The sequence below is a fragment of the Pygocentrus nattereri genome, chromosome 23 (assembly GCF_015220715.1).
Source record: "Pygocentrus nattereri isolate fPygNat1 chromosome 23, fPygNat1.pri, whole genome shotgun sequence".
NCBI classification, from domain to species: Eukaryota; Metazoa; Chordata; class Actinopteri; order Characiformes; family Serrasalmidae; genus Pygocentrus; species Pygocentrus nattereri.
In genome coordinates, this window is record NC_051233.1 from 7,672,345 (window position 1) to 7,687,344 (window position 15,000).

Consider the following 15,000-nt stretch of genomic DNA (forward strand, 5'->3'; position numbering starts at 1 on the left):
AGTAAAAGTGCTCAAATGACATGAGCGTCTCCTACAGCTGTCAAAGCCATTGCTTAGCAACAGCATCTCAATGGAGTGATACAGTGTTTGTGAAAAACCTGTGATGTAATGGCGAAATAGCAGCATGGTTAGAAAGCTTCTCAACCAATCAGCTCGCGTGGCTGGAACTAACAGTTGTATAAAAGAACAATACTCTGTTTTTCTTGAAATGCCATTATTTTACAGTATAATTACTGTAATGTGCTGTAATAATATGCTATTATAACATCATTGATCAGTGACTGCCTTCAAACAAGGCCAGAACTGAAATCACAAATAACTTTAATTCCGGTACAATTTCTATATCTTTTCTATGTCCTAGTATTCAGATGTTGGCTAGAAGCTTTTTACCAGAAAGTATTTTTCTTTTTCTGAACCATCACGTTACTAAATGAGCAGGAACCAGCAGGCCTATATCATGTTCTCAGCTTACTGCATTATACACCCTGGCATCTCTGATGTTATACAAACTCCAGAGCATGCAATTTGTCTACAGACAGCAGAAATTAGTGCACAGTTCAGTGCATCAGTGACTGAATTATGAGTCTTAAAGGGGAATTCCACAAAGTGTAAAATGTAAAATGATTCATTGTAGAGACCCAGATTTCTTCACAGTGGTGGTGAAAGGAACCAGGGATCACCATGGCTACAAAACAAATATAGCCTTTTTATTTACTATACAAAACCACCAGTGAACCTACACGTCTTCTGAATTTTATATAGAATGTTGATGAAGGTAAAATAGTGGAAAATCTGAAAAAAAAAAGTTTGGGGACAATTTTGCTATAGAACGCTCTTCACGTGTCCCTCCACCATGAATGGATTAAATAAATAGACCAAAATACATTTTAGACCACAAAACATTTGAATGTCTCAAACATCAGGCAGTGCATTCAAAACATTACATTCAATGTAATTACTTTAATAACTAAGGCTTTACGCTAGGCGGTTTGGAACATTGCTGTGAGGATTTGAGTAAGCATTAGTGAGGTCAAGTACTGATGTTGGACGGTCAGTTCTGAGTCACTCCAGCTATTCTTAAAGGTATTGGATGGAGCGCCATCACTACAGGGAGCTGTGCCCTTATACTCTGGCACTGGACATGGTGACCACAGGCTCGTATGTGGGCTCTTCATGAAACTTCCAATAATAATAATAATAATAATAATAATTGCAATTGTAATACATGCTATATGTGTATAATAACATATATAATATATATGTGTGGGTGTGTGTATATATATGTGTGTGTATATATATATGTGTGTGTGTATATATATACAGTGGTGTGAAAAAGTGTTTGCCCCCTTCCTCATTTCCTGTTTTTTTGCATGTTTGTCACACTTAAGTGTTTCGGAACATCAAACCAATTTAAACAATAGTCAAGGACAACACAAGTAAACACAAAATGCAATTTGTAAATGAAGGTGTTTATTATTAAAGGAGAAAAAAAATCCAAACCATCATGGCCCTGTGTGAAAAAGTGATTGCCCCCCTCGTTAAAACATACTATAACTGTGGTTTTTAACACCTGAGTTCAATTTCTCTAGCCACGCCCAGGCCTGATTATTGCCACACCTGTTCTCAATCAAGACATCACTTAAATAGGAGCTGCCTGACAAAGTAAAGTCCACCAAAAGATCCTTAAAAGCTACACATCATGCCGAGATCCAAAGAAATTCAGGAACAATTGAGAAAGAAAGTAATTGAGATCTATCAGTCTGGAAAGGGTTATAAAGCCATTTCCAAAGCTTTGGGAATCCAGCGAACCACAGTGAGAGCCATTATCCACAAATGGCGAAGACATGGAACAGTGGTGAACCTTCCCAGGAGTGGCCGGCCGCCCAAAATTACCCCAAGAGCGCAGCGACGACTCATCCAAGAGGTCACAAAAGACCCCACAACAACGTCCAAAGAACTGCAGGCCTCACTTGCCTCAGTTAAGGTCAGCGTTCATGCCTCCACCATCAGAAAAAGACTGGGCAAAAATGGCCTGCATGGCAGAGTTCCAAGAAGAAAATCACTGCTGAGCAAAAAGAACATTAAAGCTCGTCTCAATTTTTCCAAAACACATCTTGATGATCCCCAGCACTTTTGGGAAAACATTCTGTGGACCGATGAGACAAAAGTGGAACTCTTTGGAAGGTGTGTGTCCTATTACATCTGGCGTAAAAGGAACACTGCATTTCAGAAAAAGAACATTATACCAACAGTAAAATGTGGTGGTAGTGTGATGGTCTGGGGCTGTTTTGCTGCGTCAGGACCTGGAAGACTTGCTGTGATAAATGGAACTATGAATTCTGCTGTCTACCAAAAGATCCTGAAGGAGAATGTCCGACCATCTGTTTGTGAACTCAAGCTGAAACAAACTTGGGTTCTGCAGCAGGACAATGATCCTAAAGACACCAGCAAGTCCACCACTGAATGGCTGAAGAAAAACAAAATGAAGACTTTGGAGTGGCCTAGCCAAAGTCCTGACCTGAATCCTATTGAGATGTTGTGGTATGACCTTAAAAAGGCCGTTCATGCTCGAAAACCCTCTAATGTAACTGAATTAGAACAATTCTGCAAAGATGAGTGGGCCAAAATTCCTCCAGAACGCTGTAAAAGACTCATTGCAAGTTATCGCAAACACTTGGTTGCAGTTGTTGCTGCTAAGTGTGGCCCAACCAGTTATTAGGTTTAGGGGGCAATCACTTTTTCACACAGGGCCATGATGGTTTGGATTTTTTTTCTCCTTTAATAATAAACACCTTCATTTACAAATTGCATTTTGTGTTTACTTGTGTTGTCCTTGACTATTGTTTAAATTGGTTTGATGTTCCCAAAACACTTAAGTGTGACAAACATGCAAAAAAACAGAAAATTTTTCACACCACTGTATATATATATATATATATATATATATATATACATCAATATATGTACAATAACTTTCTGTGAAGGACCTTTTAGAGGTGGACGCCCGGTTCCTATCACCACCACTGTGAACAATTCTGCCTCGATCATTTTTTCTATAAGAGGACATTTCACATTAAACCACCATGAATAACTTTGATGGCATATCAGACACTTACTTACGCAGAAATTTGGAAAAATTGTTGAAGTTCCCCTTAAAAGCCTTCCTCCGTTGCTAGGACAACCGGCGATTGCCCTGTTTTGCGACATCACGTATTCCGCGCCGCTCCTTAACCCGCTACAAAAAGCTAGCGTTTCTGTTTAATAGCAGAATCGTGCCGGAGGCGAACTTCTTCCTGTCCGAACTGCGCACCAGAAAAGTGTCTAAGACGGAGACAATGTGTCTGCGGGCGAATATGCGATAATAAAACGGTAAGCCGCTTGTCTTTTGAGCAATGTGAACGATTGCTAACTTAGCATGTTAGCCGTCCAATAGACTCAGACGTTAAATAGGTGGCAGCCACATTAGCATGATGAGCTAAACATACAGCGAACAAACCGGCCGTTTTCAGCTCATTTCGTCTGACTTTATCTTCAGTTCCTTCATTATTCTAAAGCATGTGCTCAAATCATCGATGTGTCTGTCCAGCATTGCAAATGTAAGTTAAGTTAGACCTTTAAAATGGCTCTTCTTTAATAAAGCCAATGGCTTTATTTAGAACCATGAGATCTGTATACAGAGCCGTGCTGGTGGCACCCCGTATAAATAACAACTATCCGTGACCATGACGTATTAATGGGTGGAAACGAGATGCTAATGCGTAGTAAGGTGTGGGAACAAGGTTGTGCCTTATTAAGCTGTGGTCTAGACTTAATTGTCTTATTCCCACACCTTCCTAAGCCATGGCCATGGATTAGGATCTCATCCCCACACCTTACTGTCATGGCCATGCATTAGGATCTCATCCCCACACCTTCCTAAATCATGGCCATGGATTAGAATCTTGTCCCTACACCTTACTGTCATGGCCATGCATTAGGATCTCATCCCCACACCTTCCTAAGTCATGGCCATGCATCAGGATCTCGTCCCCACACCTTCCTAAGTCATGGCCGTGCATTAGGATCTCGTCCCCACACCTTCCTAAGTCATGGCCGTGCATTAGGATCTCGTCCCCACACCTTCCTAAGTCATGGTCGTGCATTAGGTCTTGTCCCCATACCTTCCTAAGTCATGGCCATGCATTAGGATCTCGTCCCCATACCTTCCTAAGTCATGGCCATGCATTAGGATCTTGTCCCCACACCTTGCTAAGTCATGGCCATGCATTAGGATCTCTTCCCCACAGCTTACTAAGTCATGGAAATTACTTAATTGTCCTGTTCCCACGCCTTAGTAAGTTGTGGTTACTCTTTATTCTTACTACTACTGGTACTATGTAACACCATTTGCATGCTTAAATGGTACTTCATATGATGGAACGGTTCTTCAGATTGAGGTAGAATGTGTTGTGTATGGGTCTCTTATAGAACTATATATATGGTTCTCTATAGCACCAAAAAGCATTCTGGTATTGTCACAAACAACAACAACTGTCACGGTTTTTATCATTTATTATTGGCTCAGGTCTATCTAACCCTACAGAAAGGCACAATTGTTTTAATGTAAGATGTTTCTCTTCATGTGGAACTCATCTACTCATGGTTTTACAGAGTAGTGAATAACATTGGCTCAATTTTGGCCCCACTTTTAAAGGCTAATACCACAGATATACTAAATTATTGCATCATTCTGTGGTTGAGATGTCACCAAAGTCATTCTGAGTGGTTTGGTGTCTGAAACACAAATTTAATTAACTAAGCAAAACCACCAGTGAACCTACATGTGTTTAATGAATGGGTACATCAATCAGCCTTAACAGTAAAACCACCCCCTTGTAACTGCACTCACTGTCCATTTATCAGCTCCTTTTACCAAATAGGAGCGCTTTGTAGTTCTACAGTTACAGACTGTAGTCCATCTGTTTCTCTGCATACTTTTTTACCCTATTCTTCAGTAGTCAGGACCCCCACAGGACCACCACAGAGTAGGTACTATTTGGGTGGTGAATCATTCTCAGCACTGCAGTAACACTGACGTGGTGGTGGTGTGTTAGTGTGTGTTGCGCTGGTCTGAGTAGATCAGACACGGCAGTGCTGCTGGAGTTTTAACCATGTCAATGTCACTGCTGGACTGAGAATAGTCCACCAACCAAAAATATCCAGCCAACAGCGTCCTGTGGGCAGCGTCCTGTGACCACTGATGAAGGATGGCCAACACAAACTGTGCAGCAGATGAGCTCTCGTCTCTGACTTTACATCTATAAGGCGGAGTGAGAAGGTAAGAGTGTCAGAGTGGACAGTGAATGGACACCGTGTTTAAAAACTGCATTTCACACCAAAACACTCTGAATGACACTTCGAAAACAATAGTTTGGATTTACTTGATTTAAATATGTTGATCGGTTGTACATTAATGTTCAAGGTCTTGCCATAAGAGAAAATGACCACAGAAAGGCCAAACATTTTTAAGTGAACACTTGTGAATGCCAATTACACGTTTCTTATACAGTGAATAAATGGTGATTTACAGTGACATGATTGAAAGGTGTCAGTTGCACATAAAATAAACAGCATTGCATATTTGACATCTTTTGGCAGTGATAAATGTGGTAATATAACACGTTTTATTTTTGTGCAGCTGACCTGACACATTTTAACCCCTTAAAATCTCAAGTATATTACATATTATTCAGTAGATGGTTTTCTTTTCAGTGGTGCTAAATCTGAAAAACAGCTTTACAAAGCCCTGCATGTATCTCTCAGCCATGAATGTGTATTTAAATGTATGTTTAATTTCATAACTATCATAAAACGATGACTGAATCAGCAAGCACCTAATCTGAAATATAAATACATGTAATAACTGTGAGGAAACTTTGGGACGTCTGGTTCCTGTCACCACTGACTTGCTGAGTTTCTCTAGAACTGAACATTTTGTGCCAAACCACTGTGTTTGCATCCTAACCATCTTAATTAACCGGAAATTTGAATTTGGTGGAATTCCAAACAGGACTCACCAGTGGCTTCTGGCCATATATGAGGTTCATCATGTAAATTCAAGAGGCTTTACTTTATTTGTTAATCTCTTTATTCCTGGCAGGATCCTGCAGATCAGGTGGCAGAGCCGCCAAGCCAAGAGGGTCATGCAGTGGACATGAGGTCAAGAGGTCATTCCCCCACATTACTCCACAGCACTCCAAGCTTACTGCACGTTCTCTTTCACTGTAATGCCTGAAGCGACCCATGAGGCATCGGAAAGGTCCTGCCAGCGGGCCTTCCTGAAGCCAGGGGCTTTCCCAGCCCACTCATGCCTGTGATCCCGATCCCGCGGCGGGTGCGCTCCTTCCACGGCCCCCACACTACTTGCATGCACTCGGCCTGCGGCCCGGCGCGCACCTCCCAGCTGGTGCGCACCAAGTACAACAATTTCGACTTGTACCTGAAGTCACGCTGGATGTACAGCTTCGTCCGCTTCCTGCTCTACTTCGGCTGCAGCCTGTTCACCTCCCTCCTCTGGGTGGCGCTGTCGGCGCTGCTGTGCCTGCAGTACGTCTCCGTGCGAATCTTCTTGCGCCTGCAGTACAAGCTGTCGGTCATTCTGCTGCTGCTGGGGCACCGGCGGCTGGACTTCGGTGTGCTGAACGAACTCTTCATCTACAGCATGCATGTCACCATGTTCTTAGTGGGCGGCTTAGGCTGGTGCTTTATGGTGTTTGTGGACATGTAGGTGTCGGTGATGACGCTAAGTTTGAGCATCGACAGCGAAAAAAAGTGATGCACTGATTTTACTCCATTTATTTTCACGTAAATATAATATATTACATCAGCTGGAGATGCACGATGATACCAGAATAGAATCGTATTAGCAGATTGTTTAAAAACTGACCAACGCTGGGCTGATGCTTAAATTGGAGCCATAATTCGAATGGATTTTTGAGGCATTGATTTTACAATTCCATTCAGAATTTTGGATTCTCCTTTCAGATGTTTGAAATCGGTAGAAAATCCTATTCACAGATAATCCAGTGCATAAATTTGTTCAAATGTGTTCATCCAGGTCTCAGATAGTTAGTAGGAAACTTAGAATCTGAACAAAAATGAGATGCTCCCGGAGCAAACCGACCTGTAGATCATTCAGAAATGAGAAAGCTGCAAAACATCAAGAATTTCTAATAAAGTTAATATCCAAAATTAACTGTATTTGAGAAATGGGGATAAAAATTTGAGCTTGATGTATAATTGAGCTTTATACATATCGCTGCTGTCGGAAGAAAACCTTGTATCTCCATTATTGTCGTTATTTTCAAGCATTTCTATTGGTCGGTTCATCATAAAATTTTGGTATGATATAAAGAGCAGCCGGAAGTTTGAAATTCTAAAAAAAAAAATTGTGACAAAATCGAGATGGGTTTTGTTCAGATGTTGATGATCTATAACTTTGTTACACATAACACTAATGAAATATAAATAATAAAATAATAAGCAGCTGAATGCAGTGATGATGCCCTGCGATGGACTGACTGGTGGCCTGTCCAAGGTGTTTCCTGCCTTACGCCCCTTGACCAGGGGATAGGGACCCTCTATAAGCACCCCCTGCAACTCAGGAGGACAAGCAGCTTAGATAATATGTGTGTAATAATTATTTTGCATTCCCAAAATCCTTGAAATATGAACTAAAATACGTTTAGATGTCAAAGTTGATAGAGGAAAAAATGATTAGTAGAATAAGTGATTGGAAACTTGAACGGTGGGCTACTGCTCTAATATGTCTACATTTTATTAATTTTATTAAATGTATTCAGAAATTAACGTTGCATTTCTCTGTAATGCTGACACAAGCAGATGTAATCTCTATCTCAATAGTTTAAAATGTACAATATATGAAGAAATTTATGAATATCGGATGTCGACACCAGCCCAGTACAGAAGTCCAGAGAGGCCATGAGGTAGTTATATTTTTCTGGACAAGTTAATCTTGTGAAAAGTTGTTATCTTGAAATAACCAGTTACTTGTTATCTTGAGACAGCAAAAGTTGGTATCTTAAGATAACGAGTTAATTGGCTTGTGATCTCAAAATAACACAATTTTTATCTTGACATAACGAGTTACTTATCTTGATATCTTAAGATAAAATTGAAATAATAAATTATCTAGTTATCTCGGAGTAACAAAAGTAGTTATCTTAAGATAACTAGTTCATTATTTCTTAATCTCAAAATGAGAAAATTGTTTGAAGTTATTTATTTTGTTATCTCAAAATAAAGTTGTTGTCTTGAAATAATGAGTTACTTCTCTTGTTATCCCAAGACAACAGAAGTTGTTATCTTAAGATAACGAGTTAATTATCTTGTGACTTCAAGATAACAAAGTTGTTATCTTGAGATAAGTTATTTATTTTGTTATCTCAAAATAACAAGGTTGTTATCTTGAGATAACGAGTTACTTATCTTGTTATCTCAAGATAACAATCCAGAAAATTATAGCAACAGCTCATGGCCTCTCTGGACCTCCGTAGCCCAGAATTCCCATATCCCTACACAGTTTTGGCCAGTGAAGTAGCTGTGTTATGTCCTGTATTTCAATCTGCTAAATTCAGTGCAGCACTGTTTTTCAGCACACTGTCTGACCTGGTCTTATCAAGGTGCCACCTGTTTTTTCTATACTAATGGACATTATTACAGTCCACCCACAACCAGGCACTACTGAACTCATTTAATGCCTTGAGGACCAACCCAGAAGAGCCTAGAAAGCTCGGATCAAGTTCGTCAGAGCAAAACATGCTTGCATTAATTCAAAATGTTACACTGTAAGTAGGACTGTTTAGTATTAAGGCTGTAGTCATTATGTGTTAAAGGCATAGTCTAGCATTATTAAGACCTAATCTCTGTTTGCTGCATTCGTAGCACACTGTTAATTAGCACAGACATGTTTTCCTCAAAGAACAGAGAACCAGTCGACTCTGAACTCGCTTACAGTGGAAGCCAATGGGCAGATGCTGAAGCAGCAGAAGCAGCAAGTTTCATTATTACTAACAATGGGGAAATTTTTGTCTGTGATAATCAAGCATATGCTACAGACGCAGCAGATGAAGATTATGTTGAAAACATTCTGCTGGAGTTTTCCTCTAAGGTTCGCTTAGTCTGGTTGCTTTAACTTAAGTGGAGGAAGTGTCATGTTGTCTCAAGTTGGTCATCTGTCATAACGCAATGACCTCTTTTTGTTGTTCTGTGCCAACGTGCCCAACCGTCACCTTTCATTCCATTGCTGTTGTAACAAAGCCTTCACATCTCCAGAACGGTAGCTGTACTGAAGAACGTTCTTAAAGGGAAAGTCCACCCATTTTTCAAACTTTCTGGGTAACAGTGGTTGAGATGTAAACAGAGTGACTCAGAGTGGTTTGGAGGGAGACTTCTTTGATAGGAACCAGGGGTTGCCATGACTACAACACAAATATAGACATTTTATTTACTATCTGAAAAATGTCTGGGTTCTAAGAACATGTAATGGGTTTTAAGAACATGGTTTAGGCCATCTTTATTTCAAAACTGTCTTGGAACAGTGTCTCGGGCATCAGGCAGTGCATTCATAACCATTTAGTGTAATATTAAGTCTGGATGTCTGGTTTCAGTCACCACCACTGTGAACAACGTTCCCATGACTGCTCATTTAACTAGGCAAATTTTGAAAAAGTTGGTGGCATTCCCTTTTCATTTTGGTGTAAGTAAATGTAGCAAGGTTTTGGGCCAATTCTACTGGTCCATCATAAAGTTTTCACACAATATGCATCAGCATTTAAAATGCTGTCAAAAGAAAATCCTAAATGAGAACAAACGGAGAGGTTTTGATACGACAGCGACAATAAGGAGGCGTCACGTGATGTAGGTTTTAGGTTTAGTAAGAAATCTTCAGTCATGATGTTTATTTTGTTGAGTGATTGGTTTGGCCTGTTTCAGGTTACTTAGGCCACTCACTCTAGACCTGTTACTCTGATGCCAAGCAGACCACAATCGCAACGCCCCCGTGTTGCCCTGCGCTGCGTTCAGGCGCCAGCCCGGCATGAGGCTGAAACTGGTTCACACAACCTGCTATTGTTCGGGGATCAAGACATCATATGCCTCATACTTGGCCAAGCGTTCTCTTTTGTTTCTCCTAAATGAAGGCACTCTGCTGACATTTATGCCATTGTAAACATGTCAGAGCTAACTGAGTCTGTATCTATGTGCTAATAGACAGATATTCCCCAGTCAAGTGCCACTGACATCCATTCATAGCAGAGTTCACGGCCACTCAGGAACAGCAGTTTGTTTTTCAATAAACCTGTTTACAGTTGAAGATGTCTGTGTTTTCTGTGTTTTTTATAAGCTGTATTTATGTTTACTGTGAAAAGATGAATATTAGCTGTGCCCATCATTACCATATGGATCATATATGTGACACTGACTGCATAAACTACAGTTACTGCCCGAAATAAATAACTAAAAGATGTGACGATGTTGCCATAATATATTTTATTCACATGCAATTCAGTGTGTCTGGATTTGAATCAACCACATTTTAAAATATTACTGCCCTCAAGTGGGTCTATATATGCAGTCTCTACATCCTGTACAGAGAACATGCTTCTGCACGTTTTAATGCGTAATGACCATTTGCTGAATTTAATATAACGGGGAACAAATAAAACATAAAATGCATCCTTTGGAAAAGTTTGGGCCCATTTTTTTATTGTGGTGAATATTTTTATCTCCAGTATGTTAAACTATAAGTATAAATATATACCGTGCTCTAAAATTTGCAAAAAAAAGTGGCATATTTAAAGGGGAACTCCACTGATTTTTCCAAAATTCTAAATAATTCAACATTTAAGATCATTTTCCAACCTCTTCATCAGCTACAATTAAACAGATGTGTTGATTTTTGGTTCGAACCTTTCAAAACTGTCCTGTTTAGGAGACTTGCTTGTTGGCTCCCGTCTAAACTCATGTCCCGACAACGTCAGTATTGAGCCTGTGAACACCCTGCTGCTTGAGTCGGCTTTCCCTGACCATTCATCTCTAGATTTAAGCACAACGATGCAAAATGAGCACCAAAACACTTGATATGCTGTTCTACTAATAGTAAGTAAACTGAGAGGCAGCAGTTGTAATACATGCTATATGTGTATAACATATATATGTTATTCATGTGGAGTCTACCCATTTGAATCAAATCAACTGAATAAATGTTATTTTGTAATAATAATAAGTTAACAGAACAAACGATTATTGTTCTTTTAACTTATTATTATTGGAAGTTTTCACACATGAGCCTATGGTCACCATGTCCAATGCCAAGGGTGGGCTAGAAGGGTAAAAAGCCCCCTCAACACTGGACTCTGGAGTAGTGGAACTGTGCTGGAGTGATGGAGATGATGTGATGGCGCTCCGTCCAATACCTTTGGGATGAGCTGTGGTCCAGAACTGACCATCCAACATCAGTACCTGACCCCACTAATGCTCAACCAAATCCTTACAGCAATGTTCCAGCATGTAGAATAAAGCCTTCCCCAGAAGAAAGAGTAGACGCTGTTGCTGCAGCAAAGCGGGACAAACTCACTATTAATATCCTTCATTTCTGAAGAAAGCAGGTAGACATGTAGTCTTAAACAGATCAAAAATGGGTGAAGCAGAAAAGGGGCTCATGTCTGTTTTGAGAAATATTTTATACCATAACTTCACACGAAACTCAACCACTAAAAGCGCCCTACTAAAAAATCTCAACAAATCTGTGGGCCAGCTGTGGTTTTGTACATTTTACCATGACCCCAACTGACCATGGATTATTCATAACACACCAAAAATAAGCACGGGATATCTGAATGGTTCAAAAATAAATGGTTTAAATAAAATCTTATTTTATATAAAACAGCATCAGCTGCAGATCACTATTACACCTCTTTAAATGTCCCCAATACAGCAGGTGCTTGAAACAGACATCAGTTTTTGTGGTACAGTCCCATAGATTGTTGTTGGGAGGGGGTGGGAGCATACATTACATTGCAGTGCATGCTGGGGACTGTAGTGCAGTTCATAGTGAAATGGACCAATATTAATAGAAATTTAAAATAATTTCACAGGCCGAATAGCCCAGCCTGCCTGAGCCTGTAACGCATGGGAGCGATGTTGAGGCGGACGCATATGCGAAGAGAAGCGAGATTTATTAGGGGCAAATTCAGAATCAGGGTCCAGGGTCAGAGAGCCAACATGGAGAGATCGCGGAACAGACATGACAACAAGGAATATAACAGAAGCCAGAAGATACGACACCAAACAACACAGTACACTACAAAGACCAGCAAACTAACAGGGGAAGACACAGGGCTTAAATACAGAAACGCCAAGGGTTAACAAGACACAGGTGGATAACACAGGTGAGAACAATCAAGAGCGGAGTCTAGAAACAAGGGCATGCACCGAAAAGGGTTCTGCCATTGTTATGATGACAAGCTTAGAACATCAGAAGAACCTTTTTGGTGCTGCATAGAACCATTTTCAAAAAGGTTCTACGCAGAACCATATAGCTACAACACATTCTCAGTCAATCTGAAGACCCCTTTCTCCATGCAAAGAAGCATTTAAGCACACGAATAGTTCTATATAGAGAACACAACCACTCCCTTCACTAAAGAACCTTTGAAGAGCCATCTTTGAGCGTGTACAATATAGCAGGAGCTCCAAAAGAGCTGAAGAAGTCTTCCCTCTTGTTTCCAGCAGGGCTCACACACTGCACAGCCTGTGTCTTTAAAAAAACAACACTCCCTAAACGAGTGGAGAATGATGTCAGGCCAGTCCATGTGAGCCGCAATCACTTCCTGGCCTGACTGAGGGAGAGAGAGAGAGAGAGAGAGCGAGAGAGCGAGAGCGAGCGAGAGAGAGAGAGAGAGAGAGAGAGAGAGAGAGAGAGAGAGAGAGAGAGAGAGAGAGAGAGATGGGGGCAGAGCAGCTGAAGTGAAGCTGAGGGCCGTGCTAACAAACCCTGGAGAAAGTTTTATCCGAGAAAACAGCGGCAGCGGCAGCAGCGCGGTAGCCCACCGGCAGCTTTCTTTTATGGAGGAGCCACAGAACTGGGTAAATACCTCTCTCTCTCTCTCTCTCTCTCTCTCTCTCTCTCTCTCTGTCTCTTTGCCTGTCCCTCTCTCTCTCTTTTCCTCCTCCTTTTCTGCTTCTGTCTCTTTAGTATCGTCGCTCGGGGTTGCCATATTTTATTTCCTAGTTCCCTGCTCCATATTAATGAGTCTGAGCTGCTGGCTGAAGTTCGAATTTTCCCGTTCCACCTTAAACGGTGCAGCAGTTACACTACGGCGCCTCTAGCAACTACGCCTGAGCCGTAGTGTAACTGCTGCACCGTTTAAGGTGGAACGGGAAAATTCGAACGAGACGGCTGGCGAAATAGAGCCCGACTTCAGCTTCGTGTTTCGCATCGACTCGACAGGCTAATGCCAACTTCGTACCCCCCACAAAAAAATGCTAAAAATAAATGAATACGAGACTGATGGAATGTGGGCTAAACCGTGAAATGTCTCGCGCTGCTCCGCGCGGGCTGCACAGCGTTGCATGCTATGGAATGCGCTCGTTGCGTCACCAAAGCTGCAGTGTTGTTATATACTCCATATGAATATGCACACATGCAGCTCCGCTCTGCTCACGAATCTGGGCCATCGTGCTGGACGTTAGAGGCCGGTCAAGTGGTCCATTACCGCCCAGCCGCACAGCACAGATCGCAGGTCACTCAGAAGTTGCCCTGCAACAAAAGTTAGCCAGGGTCCCATCCTGAGAATCGGGCATTTCTGTAGCTTTCACTGCGGGGTAGCTCGTAGCCTCGCGGCAGCATGCTTCTTTAACAGTGTTAAAGGGGAAGTCCGCCGATTTTCCAAAATTCCTGCGCAAGATGTCAACAGTCATTCAGAGCGGTTTGGTGGGGAATGTTGCTCACAGTGGGGCTGATGGGAGCCAGACGTAAAAGCTCCCCTCACAGAAAGTTTGACGTCTGAGATGATAGTTTTGTGATAAAGTTTCGTCTTAAACTGTATTTTCATTCCCTGTTTTACTTCGTTCGTGGTGGAGGGATACATGAAGGGTCTTGTGAGGCAAAATAGACCCCCAAAGAAACCTGTTTTTTTTTCTTTCGGATTTATCGCTGTTTTATCATCATCAACATTACAAATAAAAGCTTGGAAGACAAGTGTAGGTGCACTGGTGGTTTTGGATAGTAAATAGAGTGACTATATTTGTGTTGTACTCATGGTGACTTCTGGTTCCTATCACCACCACTAAAGAAATCTGAGCCATTTCACACCAGCCCACTCTGAATCACTGTTTACATCTCAAGGAATTTTGGAAAAAATGGGTGGAATTCTCCTTTAAGCACTCCGAATTCACTCACTGGTCTGGAAGCTAAGCTCTGCAAAACCAGCTTTTGAGTTTGAGTGGGCCCTGAAAATGATTAGAATGGCCGTTTTAACAGTACAACACAGAATGCTTTGGAAAATGCTCCAAACGAATGTTTTAATTAATGCCACATCCTTCAAACTAGACACTTGCCAGCTGTAATAATGTGGATATGTTCATGTGAGTTGATTGATAATGCTGTATTTGTGATATTTGTGATATTAAATGTTGCGTAAACGCCGTGTAGACAAGGGTTTTTCAAACACTGGGCCTTGTGGCAGTCTTCAGTAGTACTGAGGAGGAGCCAGTGGCCTATAGTGGACCAGTGATGGTGCTTTGTCATAGAAGTCAATGAAACAATTTGACATAATAACAACAATAAACTATATTCGCAGAAGTCATGCAACAGTGGTGCACAGATCATCTGTTTTGTTCCCCCCTTGTCTGTAGAAACAAAGTACACTGCCTCAAAGTTTCAACTGTCCACTCGCGAGTGAAAAATGTAGCTGAACACATTTCCGTCTGATTTCAGCC

The 15,000-nt window shown here is 41.2% G+C and overlaps 2 protein-coding genes across 2 annotated transcripts in view; both read left to right on the forward strand.

Moving 5' to 3' along the window:
• The first annotated feature begins 3,198 nt into the window (after positions 1-3,198).
• On the forward strand, positions 3,199-10,374 carry tmem250 (transmembrane protein 250). The gene is made up of 2 exons (XM_017702867.2): positions 3,199-3,369; positions 6,140-10,374. Exon 2 carries the CDS (start codon positions 6,347-6,349, stop codon positions 6,764-6,766), a length of 420 nt encoding a protein of 139 aa, XP_017558356.1. The 5' UTR covers positions 3,199-3,369; positions 6,140-6,346; the 3' UTR covers positions 6,767-10,374.
• Positions 10,375-13,029: 2,655 nt separating this feature from the next.
• LOC108430423 (nucleus accumbens-associated protein 2) overlaps positions 13,030-15,000 on the forward strand; it is a 79,058-nt gene continuing 77,087 nt past the window's right edge. The window contains exon 1 of the mRNA XM_017702898.2: positions 13,030-13,146. The gene's annotated coding sequence lies outside the window, so the exon portion shown is untranslated. The remainder of the gene's footprint in view (positions 13,147-15,000) is intronic.